Source organism: Bombina bombina, chromosome 4 (genome assembly GCF_027579735.1).
Source record: "Bombina bombina isolate aBomBom1 chromosome 4, aBomBom1.pri, whole genome shotgun sequence".
In the NCBI taxonomy this organism is placed as follows: domain Eukaryota; kingdom Metazoa; phylum Chordata; class Amphibia; order Anura; family Bombinatoridae; genus Bombina; species Bombina bombina.
Window position 1 is genome coordinate 251211934 of NC_069502.1, and position 25664 is coordinate 251237597.

Here is a 25664-nt window from a genome sequence, read left to right on the forward strand (position 1 = left end):
AAAGAGAGGGGGGATAGAGCACAAAAGAGAGGGGGGATAGAGAACAAAAGAGAGGGGGGAGGAGAGAGCACAAAAGAGAGGGGGGGAGAGAGCACAACAGAGAGGAGGGATAGAGCACAAAAGAGAGGGGGGAGAGCACAAAAGAGAGGAGGGAGAGAGCACATAAGATAGGTGGGAGAGAGCACAAAAGAGAGGGGGAGAGAGCACAAAAGAGAGGGGGGAGAGAGCACAAAAGAGAGGGGGAGAGAGCACAAAAGGAGAGGGGGAGAGAGCACAAAAGAGAGGGGGGATAGAGCACAAAAGAGAGGGGGGATAGAGAACAAAAGAGAGGGGGAGAGAGCACAAAAGAGAGGGGGGAGAGAGCACAACAGAGAGGAGGGATAGAGCACAAAAGAGAGGAGGGATAGAGCACAAAAGAGAGGGGGAGAGAGCACAAAAGAGAGGGGAGAGAGCACAAAAGAGAGGGGGAGAGAGCACAAAAGAGAGGGGGAGAGAGCACAAAAGAGAGGGGGGAGAGAGCACAATAGAGAGGGGGGAGAGAGCACAATAGAGAGGGGGGAGAGAGCACAAAAGAGAGAGGGGAAGAGAGCACAAAAGAGAGGGGGAGAGAGCACAAAAGAGAGGGGGAGAGAGCACAAAAGAGAGGGGGGAGAGCACAAAAGAGAGGAGGGAGAGAGCACAAAAGAGAGGGGGAGAGAGCGCAAAAGAGAGGGGGAGAGAGACAGCAAAAGAGAGGGAGAGAGACAGCAAAAGAGAGGGAGAGACAGCAAAAGAGAGGGAGAGAGACAGCAAAAGAGAGGGAGATAGACAGCAAAAGAGGGGGAGAGAGAGCAAAAGAGAGGGGGGAGAGAGAGAGCAAAAGAGAGGGGGAGAGAGAGAGAGCAAAAGAGAGGGAGGATAGAGAGAGCAAAAGAGAGGGGGAAGAGAGAGAGCGCAAAAGAGAGGGGGAAGAGAGAGAGCAAAAGAGAGGGGGAGAGTGAGAGCAAAAGAGAGGGGAAGAGAAAGAGCAAAAGAGAGGGGAGAGAGAGTGCGCAGAAGAGAGTGGGGGGAGAGAGAGTAAAAGAGAGGGGAGAGAGAGCAAAAGAGAGGGGAGAAAGAGAGAGCAAAAGAGAGGGGAGAAAGAGAGCGCAAAGGAGAGGGGGAATAGAGATATTAATTTTATAAGGTTTTACTGATCCTTTGTGTAACCTGGAAAACAGACCTAAGGTAGTGTGCCATATTTTTAAGTGGGACCATGTGACTTGACCGCTGGATACATGCATACGATTATTACAAGCACATATTAATGTATGCTATTATTTAGAAGACAAAGTTATGATATCAATGCGACGTAAAGAATACTAAAACAGTCACTTACTATCTTTATTTGCCATTCACCAAGATGGCTTCTATATAATGCCTTTAAATTACGTAAAATACGTTGCGTGTTGTATGTAGACAAGGTGCGTTAACCAATAAGCAGTCGCGTTAGAATCGATGAGATCTGTGCTCTGCCGTAAGGGCTGCAAGCTACTCACCCGGCACAGGGTGCATTATAAAAACAAAGCTGAGGCCGAATCATAGCAGAATAGTTTGCATGTGGCCAACTGGTCACGTGATCTATCCTCGCGTGTGTGTTTCCACTTTGAGTGCTGGGTAAGCTGCAGTGATTATCATCATTCGGTGTACACCGAATTGATATTTACATCAATTAACACCTTCAAGAGATGAAATAATTGGTACTGTGATAAAGTGTTCTGAGAGTTAAAATGATCATGCCAGCCTTAGTGAAATATCTTTTTAATGTATGTTGGGCACAGAATTAGATTATTTAAAAAATATATTCAAGTAGTACTGACATGATCAGAGTTCTAAGTGTACATCCTATTCTCCTGTTTTACTCATATCTTTTTACCTTTCAGGTACCACTAGATAAAGAGAAAATGTCTGGGATAAAAAGAACTCATGAAGATAAAGACCCAGATTATGATGAAATCTCAGTTGTGCACCAGAATAAACGCCACAAGGCAATTGAAGTGTCAGGTACAGAAAATGTACCAATTTACAAGAAAATGTCAATCTCACTGATTTATAGCATTGACAAAACATAGCTTGTGATCAAAATGCAGCAGCCATATTCCATCATTTCTATCTTTTTTTGTGCTCACACGTGATAATCTTTTCTGGATTTCAAGCATCAACGTTTTGGTGTTTTTAAAATCTGTCATCAGCAGAATTGTTAAAATTAGGCTATGTTTTTTTTATTTTTTAAATTAAAGAAATAAAGATGCTATACTAACCATCATCTTAATTTACTATAGCAGGAATGAATTAGAACATTAATTGCTAGGTGAATCTGTTCCTTTTAAAAATGTTTTGAGAAATTACATTTTTTAAAATGTATCTTAAAAAAATTGGAAGTATACTGTATTCACAGTATCCTTCCGCACCTTTGGGTGATTACTAATACAAGAGGAAGAAATTGTTCAGCAGTCAAGAAGAAACGTTGGAGTTTTCATCTAAGGGCCGCTCTCAAATGTAAAGAATTTTCTGCACAAACTGTGCTGTCCTTGATTTATGTGTTACATAGGCTGAGAACCTATTTTTTATTTTAATAAGCCTTGTTGACTAAATACTTCAGTAGTTAGTGAATAAAGTGTATGTACCATCAATAAAATGACATAATTTAGGTGTTTGTACATCATGTGTACAAAAACAACATTAAAATTTTACTTATGTGAATCATTAATGTGTTTGTTCTCATCTCAAATTAAGGGTTAGCAGTATCTCAAAAATAAATAAACCAACACAAATATGTGTCTTTTTGATGATAAATAAAACATTTAAATTGTGTACTACTCAAGAAAAAATAAACATACATAATCTATATTAGAAGATTTAATGCAGATGTATTACTCAAAGCATCAACCTGGCCTCTTGTGTTATTCGCAGACTCCTAGAAAAAAAAAGTCTAACATCCAATAACAAAGTATTAACTCTACACAAGAAAACATCTATAAGAACGTTGCTCTCCACAACCGTATGTGTATTGCCCATATGTTCCTCACTCTCAGCCTCTGGAGAAATGCTGTGGTAATCATATCTGCCTCCTCTGTGTAATGCTGTTTAGAATTTTCACACAGATGGAAATGGAAGTCATCAGATGGATATGATTGTCAGTTTCCACAAATATAAAACCAATATCAGAAACAAAGTTTTAACAAACATTTTGCATAGTTGCTTTTTCAAGAGATTGGTTAAGATGCACCATTTTGTTAAACTCCTCCCTGTTTGTAATGTCTTAATCACAAATAGTGCATTATACTTAAACCGGTATACAAACATTACACCTTCTCAGAAAGTCAGCAGTGGTTTGTTTGATATAAAGTCTTCACTGACACATCACCACCAGCTTAAATACTTGTTCACGGGCCCTCAGCATATCTGTGTATGCCACTGAAAAAACATAACTTTTAGTAGGAGCAGTTTTGCTAAAGGAAGTATATTGCAAAAATGCTTCTATTTCAAAGTCAAGTGCACCCATGCAGATTTCATTTTTACCTTTTTATCCCTTTAATGTGCATACATATTTGCTGCTCTAATCTACCTATCTATATGTATTTAATTTTACACTGTGCACATTATAACGGCAACACTATGATTTAATTTTTCTTGTTTAGCTCGCGATGCTACTATCTCAAAAATTGAAGCCGTTATTAAAGAACAATTTGCAGTCGAATTGAAGAATAAAGAACATGAGATTGAAGTTATAGATCAGGTTTGTATTTTCTCTTTTCAGAAGCAACACTCACTCCCTCTCTAGTGTGTGTGTCTTTAAAAGCTACAGTGTGAATTTGAAGAAATGACAAAGTTCTCTCAGTTGTGACTGTTGTGGAAATACGACTAGAATTTATTTTGCAGTAATTATTTACTGTTTTGCTTTTAGGACAGATAACTACCTTTTGTTCAGCTATACTTATCATTTACTTAGATTGCTTAGGACTTTATGTATTAAGCTATTTGCCTTTTTTTTTATAATTCTTCAAAATCAACCATTTACCATCATGCATTTTTCTATAAATATTGATCATTTTTGTATATACATAACCATGTAACTGTGTTTTCTACAGCTTTAAAAAGATCACTGTGGCTTATTTATAGAATGGTTCACAATGCATCACATGAGAATAGTGTGTTTCCATAGTATTCAGGGAATAACAGCATTTTTACCAAAAGGGCACAGAAGTGATACATAAAACATAATTATCACATCCTGTGTTGCGCCTATACACTATTTGTTTTTTTATCACTCTTCCCTTGCTTATACCATTGTGTTTAGAAATGCATGTGTAGTAAGGCTGCTTCAGTAAAGCCAGTTGCGTGAATAGCACTCCCATTCACCTTAATGACTCAGGTAATTGCAGTTGCTTAAAGTGAATGTAAATTTTGATGCTAAAGTGCCCGGTATTTAAAAATTCTATTAAAAACAGGGGCACTTTAATTCATCAAAATTTACATTTCACTCATGTTGTGAAAAAAATACTTACCTTTTAAACTTGACAGCAGCTCCAGCTTCCTCCGGTCGTCGCATGCCATATCTGATGTCAGAAATGATGGATAGGTCATCCTCCAATCACGGCTCCCCCCCCCAGGGAATCAGTGTCTGATTCAACGCCGTGATTGGAGGAAGCCTGATTCCTCATTTTAGACCCAGGAAGAGGCTTTGCAACGGGTAGATTAAGCTGGAGCTGCTGTCAAGATTAAAAGGTAAGTTTTTTTTTTTTTCACAACAGGAGTGAAATGTAAATTTTAATGAGTTAAAGTGCCCCTGTTTTTAATCAAATTTTTAAAAAAACGGGCACTTTAGCATCACAATTTACATTCACTTTAATGCCTCTACTGTTGTGTGTTTTTTTTTTTTTAAGTACAAAAGAAGGGGTAAAGCTCAGAGGCAACACTAATAATAGTCTGACAGACCTTGTACTGGAAGTAATTAAATTAAATGGACATGAAACCCAAAATGTTTCATAATGTTGATAGAGCATACATTTTTAAACAACTTTCCAATATACTTCTATTCATTTTTGCTTCATTCTCTTGGTATCCTTTATTGAAGGAGTAATGCACTACTGGGAGCTAGCTGAACACTTTGGTAAGGCCGTGACAAGATGCATATATGCGCAGGAACTAATCAGCAGCTAGCTTCCAGCTCCTGTGCCTACCTAGGTATGATACCAAGATAACTAAGCAAATTAGATAATAGAAGTAAATTGGAAAGTTGTTTAAAATTATAAATGGAACATTCAAGAGATTCATGTTCTTTCAAAACCTAATCGCTTTAAAGTTTTGCCATCACATATACAGTATATGGCCATAAAAAATTCTTTTTTTTTTTTTTTTTTTTGAGAATTGTTTAAGAAAGTTTTGTAACTGCTTCTTATGCAGCACTGTTCGAAAAAAATTCAATAGTTTGAGTTATTTTTTAAAATGGGGAAGAGCGCAACACGGTGCTGCTCCTGTCAGTAGTAGCAGCGCACTGGGGATGTTTCTACTTGTTCTAAGCACTGCCATGTCTGTTGTTTTTCTTGCAGCTTTAACATAATAATTATTTATAGACCTTTTTTGTTTACCTCTTTTCAGCGTCTTCATGATGCAAGGCGTATGATGGACAAGCTGCGGGCCTGTATTGTGGCCAATTACTATGCTTCTGCTGCTCTTAGCAAAGTCCCTGAGGTAAGAAATATTCTCTGCTTTATGAGGAATTGTGAGTTGTATTAATGACGAAGAGACAGTAGCTTCACTAGCACATTTCAAATTGCTTAATAATTAAAATTCAGCTATATGACCTTAGTAATATGGTTTTAAAAACTTTACAATATATTACTTTTAAGATTTTCAGGATTTATTTCACTTGGAATGTGCTTTTAGGGCTTGTAACACACCGGGATGCTGATTGATTTATATACATGATATATATACTGTGTGTGTATGTATATATTTTATATATATATATATATATATATATATATATATATATATATATATATATATATATGCGCATATAAATAACAATTCCAGAGGAAGTGCACTTACCATTCAAAGGAACTGGTCCATCTACATCAAAAAAAGCGGCTGGCTTTTCTCAAGAGGTTTATTGCACTACACGTTTTGGGGTTCTCACCATACTTTGTCTGAAGAAGGGTTGAGATCCCCACAATGTCAAGCTTGTATTGCAATAAACCATTGAGTGCCAGCTACTTTTCTTTTTGTCTGAATATGTGTGTGTGTGTGTGTATATATATATATATATATATATATATATATATATATATATATATATATATATATATATATATATATATAGTGAAATATCTTCTGCTGCTCTACAAGTACTCTTCAAAGGTTGAAGGTGGAGCAGCTTTTCAATGTGCTAGATTTGAGATGTACAGTGATGTGAGGTTTGTGACCTTTTTTCCATCAACTATGTTGTTTCAATGATTAGGAGGCTATTGCAAAATAGTATTGCATGTGGCATTTTAAGTTGTGCTAATGTATAATTTTCTTCCCCTTTATATGTAGCTATAAATATTCTCAGTGGCAAAAAGCAAACATTAGTGTTAGATTTAATAGCAAAATGTTAAAAGCATAGATATGTTCAATTATTATATTTTTTATTACATTTTGTGGGGTGGGGGCATAATATTTTAGAAATTTCATGCATTTAATATTTGATCTGAAATTAAGTTCTGCTATTAATGTAGTAAATATAGAGTTTGAAATTCCCAATCGTCCCCAAAATTTTGAATTTTTCGTATCTTTAACATTGAGTGGACTACTAACTTTTTTCCTGTGGGCTAGTAGTTTTTAACCCCTGGCTAGTAAACCATAGTGATATTTTTCCACCCCTCCACTAATCTTGGCACCCTTGGTAAATAAGAGCAAAAAAGGCTGTTAAAAAAATATCTTTATTGTTTAATCTTTTGATATTTTGTTAAAAAAAAATACACAAAATACTTTGCTCTCATGGATATCAGCAAACACAACACAGAATTATCCCCCCAAAAATTGTTAAATATATATGTGGCACGGGGGGCGGAGCTAACTTTGGAGCTGAACGGACGCATACTATAACGGCTCCAGATTTAATATATATAAAAGTAACATTGGAGTCCGTTCAAGCCCAAAAATTCCATCAATACTGGACACTAATCAACCTGGGGATCCGAAAAGTTAAATTTCAAGTGGAGAGCTACAGATAGATTGACTTCATGGTATTGGTGTCTGCGACACATAACAAGCAGAGGCTTATAGGCCGCAATCAGGACTGCATTCCACCCTTAGACATCGGGGACATTCAGCAAACTACTCTGGAATCCTTATTGAAGGACAATGATTACTGAAGCACTTGAGGATAAGATATGTGAAATATTAGAGAGCCACTTCTCTGACATGCTTACATTAACCCTACAGTGGTTTAAGCAGTCGACGACAACGGATGCACTTAAAGATGGCGCCGGACCTTTGATCTACACAGATCCTATAGAGTCTTGCAGGGACACTCAGGTCGTATCAGGGTATATGGAGACCACAGATGCCTTGAATTCACCGGGGACATATCTACGCCAGCGAAGACACCTACCCAGACGGAGCTTTTATCCAGGTGATGCACGTCCAGGCTCCGTGGCACTGATCCGGTCTATTCCCCATGTTGGGGCGCCGGGGCGGGTTCACAGCAAGAGAGATAATGTGGCAACTATTAGAGAGATCCTCGGAGCTAAATACCTGCCCGCTATCGTTAATGTGCAGAGAGTTTGCAGGTCAAATTCTACGGGAGCGGCCACAGTGAACATAACTTCGGCATTATCCCCCAGGAGCAATACACAACCTGACGTTAAGCTTCAAAGTGTTTTTTTTTCTGACTTCTCCCTTCTACATAAGGGGAATAGGTTAACTACTTTTTATGCACAATATACCCTGTTCTCATAAACTGTTAGATGGAGCACCTGATTACAAGATATTTCATCCCAGTTTTGACATTGCTAGAGGAATCCACTTACTTAGGCCCTCCGGTATAGGATGAGCATTGTGCTGAAGGCAGTCTCTAGTTATATGCAGAACCATGCCGGGGAGATAATAAAGACTGCTGTACAACAGTTTTCACGTTAGCTGTCAGTTTATTTCTACCTGGCATCTTGATACCCCACTAACTATTGTTGACTTGTTGCTAGCTACTTGAAAATGTTTATACATTATGCTCTTCAGCTGTTCATTTTCCCTTTGGTACTCCCTGTCCTAGAGTGTTGAGGTTTTTGTTATATAACAGTTTGTATTATGTGAGACCAGGATATAATATGTTCAATAGTTTGCTACCTTCAATATACCTGTGAATTTTAGTTTACTATTATTTAGAAACAGCGACTGAGGAAGCCTATTATTAGACATTCCCTAGATATATTTGAACTTTGTATTTGTGTCCAAGTCTATATGCAACCATGTGTATACTACTACAGTTTTAAAATCCCACAGAGTTAAGTGATTTGTATGGCTCATTTTACAGCCACAACTATTTGATACTGCTAGACTAAGTATACTATGTGGGATGTTTCCTTTCCCTGTCGGCTATATTTATATTAGATTAGTTTGAAACTACTTTTATGTTTACCCCTACATGATGGTCAAATGGGTTATTCAGCAATTCATGTTCTACATTGTTTAATACAAGCCTGTTGCTTGGGTTTTAGCTTAGATACAAAATACTCAACCATCCCCATATAGCAACCTTCATAAGGGAATACAGAACTGGGTCTAATAGGTGGGGGGGGATATTATGGAGCAAGTAGAATTCCATGTAACGATATGGTATCCTGCTATGACTTTGGCCTGAATGTGAGGCCTACTTGTTTAGTTATAGTGTGAATTGTGTCTTGTAGGGTTGTAATTCTTGCCTAAAGTACTTAACATTGCCCCTAGTATAACTTATTATACTAATATAAAATGGTTTCAGCTTAGAAGATTTGGTTTTAAGAGTCTAGTTAGCTGCTACTATCGCACCGATTCACTACCCACTTGTTGAGAGAATGTCCCTTATCATCTTATTGATTTTTAGAGTGTTCCCTAACTGTGATAATATAATTGCCTGCCCTGCTGTCAGTGGCCAGGATGGTGGGGCACGTAGTTTTAACTGTTGACACATACTGGGAAATACATTTTGAATACCAATTCTCACCACTAAAGGGAAGCTAGCACCTAGTAGTAGTTCTGTTTTTATAATAGTCCATATTTTGACCCCTATGATTCAGAGCGACACTGTTTGATAGTATCTATTCCTATAGAGACGCAAAGTAGTCCTAATAAAACCTAAGTTAGATCCCTCTTACCTAGTACACTAGGGCTCAAAGCCTATAGATTTAGATTTAATACAGCCATATTCTTCCTCATTACATATCATTGGTCAAGGTAAAACTGTACAATAGCTATATGTACCTGTTGACCCTATAATATTAGATACACCTCCCTTTAAGACACAGAAATATATTTGAGCTAAAGGCCTCCTTTGGTAGCGTAGGCTCCATTCCCCCTCACATAGTCTACCTGTTAAGCTAAGAGACACAGATCCCATGTTTGAAGTCCAACAATACATATATGTGGGCTTAACCATAGATGCTGCATTATAGCGATTATTTACTTATAGGTTCTATTTTGTTTTATACATGTGTTTACTTAAACTATATTCAACAGAGTTTGTTTCAGCCACATTCTGGCCCATAACCCTTAATATATGAGAAGAATACTGTTCCTGTTAGTTTGCTATACGTACGCCAATATATAGGTTTTATTTAATATAATATCCCCTGGTTTATAGGGCCATCAGCTCTTATAATATTTCTCCGCCGACTGTATCTCCCCTCACCCTTACCCTACATCTGTGAGCGGGTCATATCCACTACCCCCGTCTGTGTCCAGTGGTGACAACATTCCTGAGGGGAGATACTGCATAAGTCCTTTTACCATAGGGATCCAATGGTGATATATTCCCTTACCAACCCGGTCTTAAACTTAAACTTATATTTCTTTATTTTTCGTTTCAGCCTCACCTCCTTTGATTTCACCCCTGTTCCTCTCTCCCCCCCCCCCCCCACCTGACACCATTGCGCCTATTTCATAGGCAAAGGAAAATTAATCCTATAGAAACTTTAATTTTCTTTTTGCATGACAACCACCTAATTCATTCGTCATCATTATTTCCCCTTAGTGATCTCAACAATATTGTGATATTAAATGTACGCAGATGTCTGTTTAATTGTTCTTCTTTAGATGAGGATGTGTTGATGAGTGTACCACATTTGTTTTCAGGATAATGACATGTTATTCATGATGGTTGACAATTATTTCATGATTATTGTTGATATATATTTAAAGGGACAGTCTACACCAGAATTTTTATTGTTTTAAAAGATAGATAATCCCTTTATTACCCATTCCCCAGTTTTGCATAACCAATACAGTTATAATAATATACTTTTAACCTCTGTGATCATCTTGTATCTAAGCCTCTGCAAACTGCCCCTTTTTTCAGTTCTTTTGAAAGACTTGCAGTCTAGCCAATCAGTGCCTGCTCCCAGATAACTTCACGTGCACGAGCACAGTGTTATCTATATGAAATACGTGAACTAACACCCTCTAGTGGTGAAAAACTGTTAAATTGCAATCTGAAAAGAGGTGGGCTTCAAGGTCTAAGAAATTAGCATATGAACCTCCTAGGCTAAGCTTTCAACTAAGAATGCCAAGAGAACAAAGCAAAATTGGTGATAAAAGTAAATTAGAAAATTTGTTTAAAATTACATGCTCTATCTGAATCATGAAAGTTTATTTTGGCCTAGACTGTCCCTTTAATGTTATATACTATACCAAGCCCAAAAGTGGCTATAGACCCAATTTACCTACCTCCGACGAATCTTTATATTATACCATGGTCCAAGAGTGGCCTACTATTTTCAGAGGAGGTATATATCAGTATAAAAATTAGGATATCGTAATTTTTTACCCATTACATTTTGAATCTATATTTACCTGATTATACACTGTTCCTTATTGTGAATGATATCTCAATGTTTGTAATACTTAAGTGTTGGCATTTCTTCATAGGCTGTATATGTTTATAATATCCTCAATAAAAAATGATTTAAAAAAAAATAAATCTATATATATATGTGTGGCACAATTATTGGCATGCTTTTAGTCAATACTTTGTGCTACATCCCTTTGCTCTCAGTCTTCTCCTATAATGCCTGATGAGGTTGGAGAATACATGACAAGGGATCTGACACCATTCCTCCATACAGGATTTCTCCAGATCCTTCAAATTTTGAGTTTGACGCTGGTGGACTCTCCAGTTCACCCCACAGGTTTTCTATGGGGTTCAAGTCCGGGAACTGGGATAACCATGGCAGGGCCTTGATTTTGTGGTCTGTAAACCATTTTTGTGTTGATTTTGATGTATGTTTTGGATCATTGTCCTGCTGGAAGATCCATCCATGGTCCATTTTAAGCTTTCTGGCAGAGACAATCAGGTGTTCATTTAATATCTGTTGATATTTGATAAGAGTCTATGATGCCATGTATCCAAACAAAATGTCCAGGTCCTCTGGCAGGAAAACAGCCCCAAAATATTAAAGAGCCACCACCATATTTAACAGTGGGCATGAGGTAATTTTCCATATGGCTACCTCTTTGTGCTCAAAACCCACCTCTGGTGTTTAATGCCAAAAAGCTCTATTTTGGTTTCATCTGACCAAAGAACCCGATCCTATTTGAAGTTCCAGTAGTATCTCACAAACTGAAGACGCTTACTTTTGTTTTTGGATGAAAGTAGAGGTTTTTTTCTTAAAACCCTTCCAAACAACTTGTAGTGATGTAGATGACGTTGGATTGTAGTTTTGGGGACATTCTGACCCCAAGACGCAACTAACATCTGCAATTCTCCAGCTGTGATCCTTTTCACAGTGTGTTGAGACAATATAGACACATGTCCTCTTCCAGGTTGATTCATAACATTTCCAGTTGACTGGAACTACTTAAGTATTGCCCTGATGGTAGAAATGGGCATTTTCAATACTTTTGCTATTTTCTGATAGCCACTTCCCATTTTTTGAAGTTCAACAACCTTTTACTGCACATCACAGCTATATTCCTTGATTTTACCCTTTGTGATAAATGACTATGGGAATTTGGCCTATGTGTTCTCTCATATTTATACCCCTGTGAAACAGGAAGTCACGGTTGAACAATTTCCTGTTCCTAGTCACCCAGGTGTACTAAAAAATGTAAAATATCATTGGGAATATACCTCAAATTTATTTTTCTCACATGAATTCAATATATATATATATATATATATATATATATATATATATATATATATATAGTTATAAAATAGTTTGATTTTTTTTAAATTTTTCTGTGTTTTGATTGAAGTTCTGGAATTTTTCCATAATATAGCTCCATCTTCAGTGGATGTAAAGTTAGCACCACTACATGATTGGCTAAATCTTTCAGTCTTGTGTAAATATTGCAGAAGATTGTTTGATGGTGGACTACCTTTTCTTAAAATCATTTTCCATATGAAATGCCATGAAAAAAGTGCTTTCAGAGTTTTCAAAATAGTTTTTTTATGCTTAACAGAAGTCCACAGAGAGGTACAATCATTGCAACTCAAGCTTGTCTATGAGTAAGTGCCTGTAGGGGTGCGAAACGCGTCAGGCGTCTGTCTATGTCCCACTGTCATTGTCTATACAGACCTTTTTCAGTCTATTTTGCATATCTTGAAATTTTTAATTCTTTTGAATACATTTTGGACATTTTATATACACCATTGTGTAGTGCCTGCTACTTTCTTCTCGTTCTTTTTATGCTTAACAAACAACCTGGGTTTTTAGAGGCCTTTTAAAACTTTTCAAAATCTAGAATCGCCAGTGTATTGTTCTGATGTGACCTAGCACAAACTAAAATGTGTATCTAATTCTACCACTGTAGCCTTCTTTGTTATTCTTTATTATTGCTATGACTCATTCAAGATTACAGGCCTTTTTTTTTTTTAAATTATTCTTTGCTTTATCACTAAGAAAACAAAAATCAGGTTTGTGGAGTATATACTTAGCATTATTGTTTGCATATGATGTTTGCTAGTCAATCTCTTTGTGTATGGAAAAAGTTTTTCTTCTTTTTTTTTATTACTTTAGTGGGCAAGGCCGCTTTTGGTGACTTGCAGCCTTGTGCCTTTATAACTTTTTTTTAGCTATAAATGTAAGAAGCAGGAATTGCTTCTTTTGCTTCCTCGCCACCTCAGAGATCCACCACCCCGACACTTGTTCAGGGTGATTGACATACTTTCTCTCATGCAAGTTTGTTCAAGAGCAGGGGTGGGCCTTGCACAAGGAAGCTCTTGTGCAATGTTACATATTGCCTGATGATGCAGCATTGCAAGTGGTGATTGCAGGCAGACAGGTTCTCTTCTTGTGAACCTGTCCACCTGCATTCATGATAGACTTTGCTCCATATTTCAGTATTTTAATTATTCACTTTTTAAACTTGTGTTCCTTTGTTGAAAAAAACAATGTTTCTTGTCATGCTTGCAGTATCAGTTTCTTGTTTCACATAGAGCATAACATTTTAAACCTCTTTCCAATTTACTTCTTTTATCAAAGTTTTCTTTGTTTTCTTGTTATCCTTTGTAGAAAAGTATGGGAGTAATATCATGAGCGTGCACGTGTCTGCAATACTATATAGCAGCAGTTTTGCAACAAGATGGCAGCACTGTTTCCTGTCATGTACTGCTCCAGACATGCACACTACCTATCTAGATATCTCTTCAACAAAGATCAACAAGAGAAACTAAGCAAATTTGATAACAGAAGTAAACTGGAAACTTAATTGTATGCTCTGTCTGAATTTATGAAAGGAAAAAAAAATTGGTTTTCATGTCCTTTTAAATTTAAACAGCTTTTGTGTAAGACTTTTTAAAGCAAAATATTTTTGACATGTAAATGTTCTTTCATATGCACAATAGAACATATCTGAGTGCAGTGTCCCTTTTAATAACTTTTTATTTTACAATTGAAAGTCAAAATTAAATTATAATGTTTCATAAAGAGCATGCATTTTAAAAAGGCTTGAATCTACTTACCTTATCACGGTTCCTTAGTGTTGTTTTTTTATCCTTTATTAAAAAAAACATACCTTTGTATTTTCAGGAGCAACAGGGCACTACTGGGAGCCAGCTGGTGATTGGTGGGCTACACGCATATGCCTGTTGGTATTGGCTCACTGGAAATGTCCAGTCAGGTCCTAGTAGTTCATTGGTGCTCTGGAGCTGACTTGTTTAGCCTCTTTATGAAAACAACAGTTCAGTTTATAAAATGCTTGAACCTTAGAGCAATTCTTTTATGTTCCTTGTAAAATATTCCTCATTGACAGCGGTTTTATTTCTTACAGGGTAGTTCTGCCTGTGATTCTACCATATTAAACCATCCATCCATCAAGAAGTTTTTGGAGTCGCCTTCCAGAGCTGCATCGCCTGTAAACCACCGCTCGGAAACGCCATCAGCCAACAATTCCGAAACCGATTCTGTTTGTGCTCATAGTGACTTCTTGGATAAAGATGGGAATGGTGATATGAAAGGAACTCTCCTGAACAAGAGGACACACAGACCAGACGTAAAATCAGGAAAGGTATATTTTAGCACCGCCTTGCTTTATTGGCAGGGTGTTAACAAAAGGGGTTTTCTAATAATGGGCTAGATTACAAGTGGAGCGCTATTTTAATGTGTGCCCGCAAAGGGGCAAATTTGCCTGTTTACGGGTGTCCGTTAAATAACCAGCCATTACAAGTGACTGGTGAATGCTCCCACCAGCTCGTGGGAGCACTTTGCGCTTAGAACAATCAGACCTCTGTTTAATTAAAAAAAAATGTGCCCCAATCGCCCCCAAAATAAAATGTACAGTTCCATTTATAAAAAAAAAAATATGAGCATCTTTATTATTATTTTTTTTTTAAAAAAAACAAAACTGCATGAAGCAGTTATAAAGAGGTTAAAGTGAGGGGATGTGGGGTGTAAGAAAAGAAAAATGGCACTTAAAAGTGCCTTTACATTGAAGTCTATGGGGACTATGTTTTTACTTTAAATATATATGATTTTGCTTATATACATATATATTTGTGTTATGTGTATATACACATATAAACACATACATATTCATATACATATATATTTTTAGTTTGCTGCCCAATGCTGCGCGACTTACCCCCTTTGTCATGTCTCACGGCATGAGAACAAAGCTCCCATTGGAGCCTATGGAAGCATGCTCTTGTGAGTGCAAGGCTTCCAGGAAATTGAGTTTGCATTGCGCTCAGCTTGTAATACCAGCACATATTTGCACATGCTTGTATTAATGAGTGGAGCGCAAATATCACGCTAGCGAAAGTGCAATTTTGCACTCCACTCCTAATCTGGGCAAATGTGTTTTATTATGATAGCAATATTGTTAAACCATTTTTTTTCGATCATGAAACGTAAAGTTTGGAAAATGTAATTTGCGTGAAGAAGGAAGTTCCTTTAAGGGATGTTAAACAGTCTGTTTCATTGTTGTAATAAAAAAAGCACTAAGCCGTTGCTTATACTTAATAGAAACCATTGCAATGTATTATTCATTGATTTTAAATGAATTTTACATTTTATGTCATTGTTTTTAAACTAAATACATACCCAGGTCTATGAATACGGCACCACTCCGAAACGCGTAAGACCAGTCATTCTGTAAATTAACTTTTTAATCTTAATGGAATAAAGTCTTGTTTTTATCCACACTGCTGAGACTGACTCCGGACCACTTCTTTATTTGCTACATAAATAGCCTGATGTCATAAAACTGCTAAGCTGTTTTTTATAAAGTGAATAGACTAGATAACAGTAGGTAACTGACAGAATAAAACTTTGGTCAGGGGCTACACTGAGCAATTCCAAGTGCTAATTTTGCAAGAAAACAAGTAAATTGTTTGCTGTGGTTTTTTTAACACAATCTGTTTCTTTTTATCTTTACTTTGATTTAACATATTTGTTTTTACCAAAGGAGGCACTGTTTAAAGGGACAGTCAACTCAAATAGCGTTTTCATTTACACATATAAACTTGCCATGGATCATCATTTCTCAATGTAGCCCAGTTTTCAAATATATAGTGTTTGTCAGTAAAATCACTTACTGTTCGCGTTGCAGCCGTTTCAAAATGTCTGTTAAGCCCCTCCCCTTTTTCGTTATCAGTGACATCAGCAGGTTCTTGTTATTTGTATAAATTTTCTATCCTACTCGTAACCGGATTTTTGCGCATGCGCAGTGTGCCTCTGGTATTGGATTCTTAGCAGCATTGTGACTTATATGGTATGTCACTGGTGTTGGTGTATACATTTCATGCGTGTGTGTCTATACAAGTGGGAAGTGTAATGTTTGTCCATCAGCTTGTTATGTCCGTTTATAGGGATAGCTAGAAGTACTATTGTTTCTAATCAAATAATAAGTGCAGTAACAAGATATAAACTCTACAGCATATGTACGTTTCAGAGTTCAACAATGTGCAGAAATCATTTACTCTCACAGGCTGCTTTTCTACTTCCTCTAATTGCTGCTATGTGCAACACCCCATTCACTAGCAGTAATAACAAGAAGCCACTTTTCCTGCTACATAATAAAAACAGCCTGCAAAGTAAATCCATCCAAAAACGGAGCAATATGCTACAGTAAATCCATGCAAAAATGGAGCAATATGCTACAGTAAATCCATGCAAAAACGGAGCAATATGCTACAGTAAATCCATGCAAAAACGGAGCAATAAACTACAGTAAATCCATGCAAAAACTGAGCAATATGCTACAGTAAATCCATCCCAAAATGGAGCAATATGCTACAGTAAATCCATCCCAAAATGGAGCAATATGCTACAGTAAATCCATCCCAAAATGGAGCAATATGCTACAGTACAGTTTGGCTAAGAAAGTAAGATTTGGTAAAAAAAAAAAAATGAGATCCATAGAAACAATAGTATTTCTAGCTATCCCTATAACCGGACATAAGCTGATGGACAAACATTACACTTCAAAATCCGGTTACGAGTAGGATAGAAAATTTACACAAGTAACAAGAACCTGCTGATGTCACTGATAACGAAAAAGGGGAGGGACTTAACGGACATTTTGAAACGGCTGCGGCTCGCACAGTAAGTGATTTTACTGACAAACACTATATATTTGAAAACTGGGCTACATTGAGATATGATGATCCATGGCAAGTTTATATGTATAAATGAAAACTCTATTTGGGTTGACTGTCCCTTTAATATCACTCTATCCCTAAAATACAGCAAATGTTTGCACAAGACTTTAATTTATGTTGTTAGTCCTTTGCTAGCTGTACCTGCTAAATCCTGTCTAGAATATTGACAGTTAATCAGTTTTATTCCTATAGCCTTTAAGTCATTAAGATGAGTGTAGTTAAACATTTACATGTTGTGTTACACACAATACAAAGTTGTTAAAATCCAAAGTTTGTTGGAGACTGGGTTAAAAGACTGAGATGAATATACAATGAGTGTAGGTGATAGAGGGGGATATGCATTACTGGAGTCAGTAGAACATAATTTTGGGGATAATTTGAAAATAATTTTTGTGAAACTCAGAGAGCTGTTTGGCCCCTTACACTATTGACTGTTGTACGTGATGAGCTGGACTCCCAAGTGATTATTTTTATTAAGTGTGTTATAAGCGTGTGCCACCTATATTTGTAAAACATCTATTATCTATGCAGATATTTTGCATTGCAGTGTTTGATAGCCTACCGTTCTGTCTAATTTGCTATGTGTTTATAAACAATTACATTAATTCCCTGTTGAATGTAACTGAGTTTAACCCCTTCGTGCCAGTATAATAGTGTTCAAATTAGAACGATGTTCTGATGTAAACAATATTAGTAAAAATTAAATCACTTTCTCGTCGATGCGATCATGTGATTAAGAAGCTGAGATCGGATCATGGGGGACTGCCTAAGCTGCTAGGCACGCTCCCCAGGCTACGTCAAAGGAGGCTGTTGCAGGACGCCGTATATGGTAGGACGTGCCAGTGGTTAAGAGAAAAAGAGGAATAACAATTAAATATTCTAGACTACAGATCCACGTTTTTTTTGTGTGAAAATATTAACAATTTGCTCTGATAGAGGATAGGCAATTTTTTAAATTTACATGTATTTATTTTACCATAAATTGGGTATTAGATAAAGGTTTACCCAAACCAAAGAAATATGTACATTATCAGCATTAATTTATTATTGTATAATTTTACTTGGATTTTTTTCTCACTTCTAGGATACTCTGAGTGTTGAAAAACAGGGAACCCAAAATCTAGAAAGTGCAAGACCCGAAGACACCTCTAGGTGTTTTGTCAAGAAAACTATTGTGGTTGGAAATGTCTCAAAGTTAGTATTTCGTAATTTTCGTTTTTTAAGCATTAATTTCTGTTTCATACTTTGTATCTTCTTTTTGTCAACACAGATATACATTTTCCTAGTGTTTGAGAAAGTACAGATATTAGATTTATTTGTGGAGCTTGTCTAATGGGCACAAAATGATGCCATTGTCTTTATAATGATATGGTTAATGTTCAGAATATTTGCAATGTACATAAATACATTACATTTTTAATAACTGTTACGGTAAGTAGGAACAGGTGTTTCTTAGCATGAACATGCAGTTATAATGTACTACATGTGAATTATGAACTAAATTCCAGATGTTAAATTAGAAGCATTTTTAAAGTTCCCTTTTTTATGCAAATCATATTGAACAATTTACTTTGTAAAATATGTTACAGAAAGCACCGCGTAATCCAGCTTATTGCAAGATATAATGTCTAGACTTTGGCAATGTTTCTTGATAGGATTTATTTAAAAACATTTTTTTTTCTTTTAAGTTTTCAAGCTAACAGGAAGTGTTGTGCCGAACTGTTCCATAGAGGCATTATTGACTTATAAGGACAGCTCCAATAAGCTATTTTGGTGGACATTGAGGGCAAAAAAATTAGTACTGAAATGTGTGGGGGTTTTAGTTAAAGAAAATATTATTACATTTTATAACGCTTTGTTTTAGACCCCGCCCTCAAAAAAAATAAAACTAATTAATGTAGCTTTAAAAGGACAATAATCCATGTCATTTTTTTTGTCATGGGCATTCATTAAACATTTTAAAATGCCAACTTTTAGACTCCCCCCCCCCCCCCCCCACAAAAAAAATGTAAATGTAGCTTTTAAAGTGACAATAATCCCTGTAAAAAAAATTGTAATGGACATTGATTATTTAGTCTGCATTTTCCATTTAATATACCTCTGAAAATTATGCTTTTTCCACTCCTTTCAGAGAGGCTAGTGTGTACTGCAGACGTGAGTATGCTACAAGTTTTCTTGACTCTGCAACATTCTACCCAATGGTTGCTTGATCAGTACAGAAACTCCTTTACTTCTGGCCCTAATTGCTCACAGCAATGGCAGATAATATAATGCTTTACACAGGTTGGTACTGATTCCTTAAAAAATGTTTGTATATTGAGCATACTTGTGTAGTCTGTGCTGGCCCCATCAGTAGTTTAATCGAGTACAGGTATAAGCTACAGAGCAATCCAGTTCTGAAGTTTAGTACTAGATGACTGTAAATGTGCTTCTTTTCTAGGTACATCCCACCAGATAAAAGGGAGGAAAATGACCAGTCAACCCATAAGTGGATGGTGTATGTCCGTGGCTCTAGAAAGGAACCCAGTATTGACCATTTTGTGAAGAAGGTCTGGTTCTTTCTGCATCCTAGCTACAAGCCTAATGACCTTGTAGAAGTCAGGTGAGTAATAGTATATTTATCTACTGTTAACTCAATGTTACATGTATTTCTTCTTACTTGTATTTATTAATGACTACACGTAGGTGCAAAGGTTTGCAGTTGTGTTAGTCATGTGCGAAAAATATTTATAATTTCCCACAATCCATCTGTATCTTTTACTAGGTATTGGATGCAAAGTTTACTTTGTCCCAGACTCCTTGAAAATTTATAGTCACCAATTTGTTAACAATAAAAATGTATAGAACAAATGTATAGTGAAAAACAGTTAAGAGTGAGTGCACCTATTGGATTGAGACAGCTCAACCCTGATAAACAGTTGTTCCTTCAAACAACTGTGAGGGATCGATGGGGTAAAAAACAAGTGAGGGGAGCTGTGTGTATTTCAATACATAAATAATATGTGTTACCGTGACCTTTAAATAAGCTTCTCGTATTGGTTTCAAAATTCATTCATAATATATATTGTGCTGTGATAAGTTAAACAAATAGGTGAAAATATGACTACAAGAGGTTAAAAACCAAAATATTTAATTGTTGCCATACAAAACAATATTGGACTAGATAATATATTCTGATAGGATAATAAGTGGTAAAGAGCTCTATTACCTTGCGTATATTATATATTAAAATTCCTTAATCAAAAGTTAAAATTGACAATAAATTCACAATAAATTCATGCTATAGTGTTCAAAGCATATGATAAAAACAGATTAAGTTAAAATAATTTACGTAGGAGGTGGAAATAAATGTTCATCTGATGAATTGCAAGTATCTTTTGATGTGACTTTAAATGTGACTTTTAGTTGGAAATGAAATTACTCACAGTTTGCATGAAATAATTTTTCCAGGCGTGTGAAACTAGGTAGAGATAGACTCTAACTCGACAGACTACATGTATAGCACTCTTGGGGGTTAATATAGGGTATAGTTTTAAATGGTATGAGAGACCTTGTTCCTTTAGGCAAAATAGAGTTACTGATGGTCTAGTGAGTTTGCGTGTTCCACGTTAAAACATAACTTTTATTGAGTCAAACTTAATATAAAACACTGGAAATAAATTTAAAAACACACTTAGATGCTAAAGACTCAATGGCCAGCCTGTTCTTTGTAAGTAGATTTTAGCCAGATGGGTTCTAGGTTATACTGGAAACCTTCTGAAGTATAATTGCAACAAGTAAATGAACCTGATGCACACTTGTAACAAGAGGTCCTGTAAAAGTTGTGTGTATATCCGTGTAATGGACCTAACAGAGTAAAATATTCTGAAATGGTCTTAAATAGTATTAATCTTAATAAGACATTACTTGGTCATACACAACAGTTACTGTGTATTACAATTAAACCTGTGGTTAATACAGCTCTGTTTCTGTTATATCACCTTAATACTGTTTGCTGGTGGATAGTATGCTTTTTATGCTGACATAGGGTGATGAGATTACCTTGAATCTTATAAAAAGAAGTTAAAGCTACTGTAGTCAGCAGTTTTAACCCAATATATTCACTCTAAATGTCAGATTAAATGGTAGGTTAATAGTCCACATATCAGCAGCTTATACACCTGTGGTTATAACGTAACCGTTGTTATCAATTGGGTAAGAGAGGTGATCTTTGTATTGATATAAATGTGCACTTGTATATCGTTTTTTCCAGACAGTGTTTATTCACATTAATAAATATCATACACACTATTGTTACTCATATACGGTTCTGTCGTATCTTTTAGAGTGTGCTGTGTTACAATTTAAATGACTGATAAAGACACACTTTACATGTAACTTTGTAACCATAGTGTAACGGTTGTTGCCATTAAGTGACAGGGCTGTTTACTGGTTCTGTAGAGAGTTTTAGGTGTAGCTCTCTCCAACACAAAAGCTGTTTAATTACATCCCACTCTTGCACTGCCGGTTAGACCGGTTCGATTGGGGTTACTGCTAACCACACCACTCGGTATATAGCCGATGGAGTAGATGTAATTTAACCGGTAATATTAGGTTATATACCCATATTGTGTATCAAATATTTGGTTCCCAGTTTACCGGTAAATCTATATCTGTGTCGAGTGGCTCTCGCAGCTCTATCCCAAAACCAGATATACAAACTTAGTACATTTTGCGCATCAAGTCTGTTACGCGATTATCGAGCGTGTGAGGACCAACATAATTAAATTTTAACCTGAATAGTGGCCCCAAAAGGCTAGTGTATAAATAAACTTAGAGCAGGTTAGTTCCTATAGCGTTCTAAGGCTCATCTAAAAAATACAGGAGCTCCAGGACTCCTCACCAATTCCCTAACGTCCCTAACATGTTTCGCCCTAACAGCTTTCTCAAAGGGTGAGCGCGCCGCTCACTGACTATTTAAAAGATTTTGGGTCCCGCCCTTCTAATGACGTCATAATTCTCAATGCTTTCTATTGGATCCCCGTATCATCACTGGTGAAGGCTGTATAGTGTGGTTAATACATTGCGATCCATTTCAGGACATTGGTGTATTCCTATCAGAACTGTCAGTCTATTGTTAAAGACCTTTTCATCTAGTCGCGGTTCTTGAACTATTGTGACATATATTCCCATAATGTTATTTATTGGGACATGTATTTTGTACAAGCAAATATTTATTTTTTTATTTTTTTATTTATTTCAGAGGCAATAAAATTATTATTGTCATCCTGTTTTCCTTGTTTTTTACTTGCTTTGATGTAATAACTCATGTTAACTAAAACAATGTAACATTATATTATTAATTGCTAGATGAATGTGCAGTGCTGATGTCAGAAATTGTGTTTCTTGTGACAAAATAGTGGTAAATGAAAAATAATAAAAATTATTAAAAAAGTATTTATAAAAAAGTGAATAATCAACCAGAAGATCCAAGAATAAAGAATCTAGTGCGTTTGTGCTAGCTGGATATTTTTGTTTGTTTTAATCTAGTTATGTGACTGTGTTTGTGTTAGGTTAGCTTAAGAATTAGAAAGATTTAGTATAGATACCCATATTATTAGGTGATGGTATCTATTATGTAGTGTAATACTTAGTGCAAAGTTTCTATTCTTATGTGAATTTACTTAAGTCGAGTGAGTTGAACTTACTTTGAAGAATTTCTATTAGAAGTGATTGTGACAGTGTATGTTTACTAGCTTTGGTGACCAGGTATTGTAATGTTACCTTTTGATGGTTGTAGTAATCAGTTTTTTATAGGAATCTGTTATTTTTACTGTATATGGTTAGGTCTTATATTTGGTAGTCCCTAATAGTATGTGATCTTAACATATATAAATAATTCGACAGATACTGACAGTAGTCTTCGCATTGATTTAGCCAATCAGATCGATGGTTGTATAATATTTCCCAGATTGGGGTCCTATAGGGTTATGAGTATTGACCTCACACTTGAGGTCCTGTAGGATTGTGAATTACAATCTTTACAAAAAAGAAGAAAAGTTGTTATTCTCATTAAGACCTGAGGGTTGGACTGAATTCATTAAGAAAATCCATCTACTTTCTGCTTGTAGTAGTTTATTTTCTAAGTTTCCACCCCTTATACCCAGATTTATTTTTTGTAGGCCAAAACATTTCAGATCACTTTGTCTACAATTGTGTTTTTTCATAAAATGTCTTGCTACTGATGTTAGTTGTTTTCCTGCTTGTAGGTCTTTTACTGCGTTTTTGATGTTTCTAAGATGCTCTTGCAATCTTGTTCTTATTTTTCTAGTTGACATCCCTATGTAAAATAGGTTACATGTACATTTGATTGCATAGATGATCCCCTCTGTTTGACAGTTAATGTGTGAATTTATTGTGTGGGTTTTGTTAAATCTATCCTTTACTGTATGTGTTTTCACCATGTGACAACATGTTGAGCATGTGCCACATTTAAAAGATCCTTTAGTAAAGGCCGTAGCTGTCTTTTTCTTTTGCAGATGGCTTGGGCTGATTAGATATTTGAGATTACTACTTCTCCTATAACCAGTTAGGATTTTTGGTCCTAGAATTTTGTTTAGGATAGGATCAGATAGTACAATATGCCAATTATCTTGTAGGATTTTCCTTGCTTGTGGGCTGGCTGGATTGTATGTAGAGATAAATCTAATGTTATCCTGTTGGGTTTTTTGTTTTTTCTGTAGGAGCTCATTCCTGTCAGTGCATCTAGCTCGATGTTCTGCTTTTTTAATTGCTCTTTTACTGTAACCTCTGGCCAATAGTCTTGTTGTTACTTCTTTGGCCCTTTTGTTGTAGTTAATATCTGAGGAACAGTTTCTCCTCATTCTGAGGAATTCGCCCACCGGTAGGGCTTGTATAGTGTTTGGTGCATGTGCACTTGTACTGTGTAAGACACTATTAGTTGCTGTTGGTTTTCTATGCACATCCATAGATAAGAGTCCTTCTGTGGTTTTACTGATTTCTAAATCCAGAAAGTTGATCTTTGTTAGGCTGGTTTCATGAGTTAATTTGATATTGAGCCTATTCCTATTGAGATTTTGGAGAAAGAGATCTAATTCATTTTTGGTGCCTTCCCACATAAACAGTATGTCATCTATAAACCTCATCCAGAGGGGAATTTTCTCTAGAAACTGTGAGTTTTGATCAGAAAAGACATATTTTTGCTCCCACCATCCTAAAAATATGTTGGCGTAGGTAGGGGCACAAGCAGTACCCATTGCTGTTCCTCTTTCCTGTAGGAAGAAGCCATTATTAAAGGTAAAGTAATTGTGTTTGAGTACAAATTGGAGTAGGTGTAATACAAACTCGTCATGTAATCTGTCTTCCTCTGATCCCATGGTAAGGAACCACCTCACTGCTTCTAAGCCCAAATCATGTTCAATGCATGTATACAATGATTCTACGTCCGCCGTTACCAACCATGTTTCAGATGAGATATGAATGTTTTCCAATCTTTTGAGTACATCTGTGGTGTCTTGGACATAGGATGTTATTTGAGTTAGATAGTTTCTCAATCTGTGATCTACAAACTGACTTGCTTTTTCAGTGAGACTGTTTATCCCTGAAACAATTGGTCGGCCTGGGGGATGTTGTTTGTTCTTATGAATTTTGGGGATCAGATAGAAGGTTGCCACTGTAGGTTTTGTAACTTTAAGAAAGTTGTACTCTTTATTGTCTATGATATTATCATTTTTGGCCCCTTGTATCAAGTTAATATACTTGTTCAAGTATTCTTGAGTTGGGTTGTACCCCAGTTTTGAATAACAACTCTGATCTCTTAATTGCTTATCTGTCTCCAATCTGTACATGTTCATAGGCCATAGAACAATGTTGCCCCCCTTATCTGAATTTCTTATGATGACGTCTTGCCAGGATTGCATATCTTTCAATGCTTTACGTTCTTTCAATGTTAAATTCTGATTGGTATTTCTGTTATTTTCAGGGATAGACATTATCTTTGCACAGACAATCTCATTGTAGACTTGTAATTGAGAGCACATTTTAGGCATGAAAGAGGATTTGTTTTTAATTTTATTTCTCCAATTGTCCCTTGTTTCAGTTGATGTTTGCAGTTCACCTGTTTCAGTTACAGTTTGCATTTCACTTTCAGAGAGGAGAGTCTCTAGATTTTCCAAAGTGGTTCTTTCTTCGTCTGAGAGTGAATCTGAGTCACTTCCATTTTTAGTCAGATGGAATCTTTTCAGGGCAATCTTCCGGAGGAAAAGTTGAATATCTTTAATTATTTCAAATTTGTCTGTTGCAGGGGTCGGACAGAAGGTCATGCCTTTTGTGAGAACCTCTATGTGGTCTTTTGTTAAAAGTTTTG

General features: G+C 36.2%; 1 protein-coding gene across 1 annotated transcript in view; it reads left to right on the forward strand.

Annotated features, from left to right (window-relative positions):
* The first annotated feature begins 1482 nt into the window (after positions 1-1482).
* Positions 1483-25664, forward strand: part of YEATS2 (YEATS domain containing 2) — a 258568-nt gene continuing 234386 nt past the window's right edge. The window contains exons 1-7 of the mRNA XM_053709881.1: positions 1483-1635; positions 1902-2022; positions 3660-3757; positions 5620-5712; positions 14470-14706; positions 18384-18493; positions 19740-19901. Coding sequence (XP_053565856.1) covers positions 1923-2022; positions 3660-3757; positions 5620-5712; positions 14470-14706; positions 18384-18493; positions 19740-19901 — 800 coding nt within the window. The 5' untranslated portion in view covers positions 1483-1635; positions 1902-1922. The remainder of the gene's footprint in view (positions 1636-1901; positions 2023-3659; positions 3758-5619; positions 5713-14469; positions 14707-18383; positions 18494-19739; positions 19902-25664) is intronic.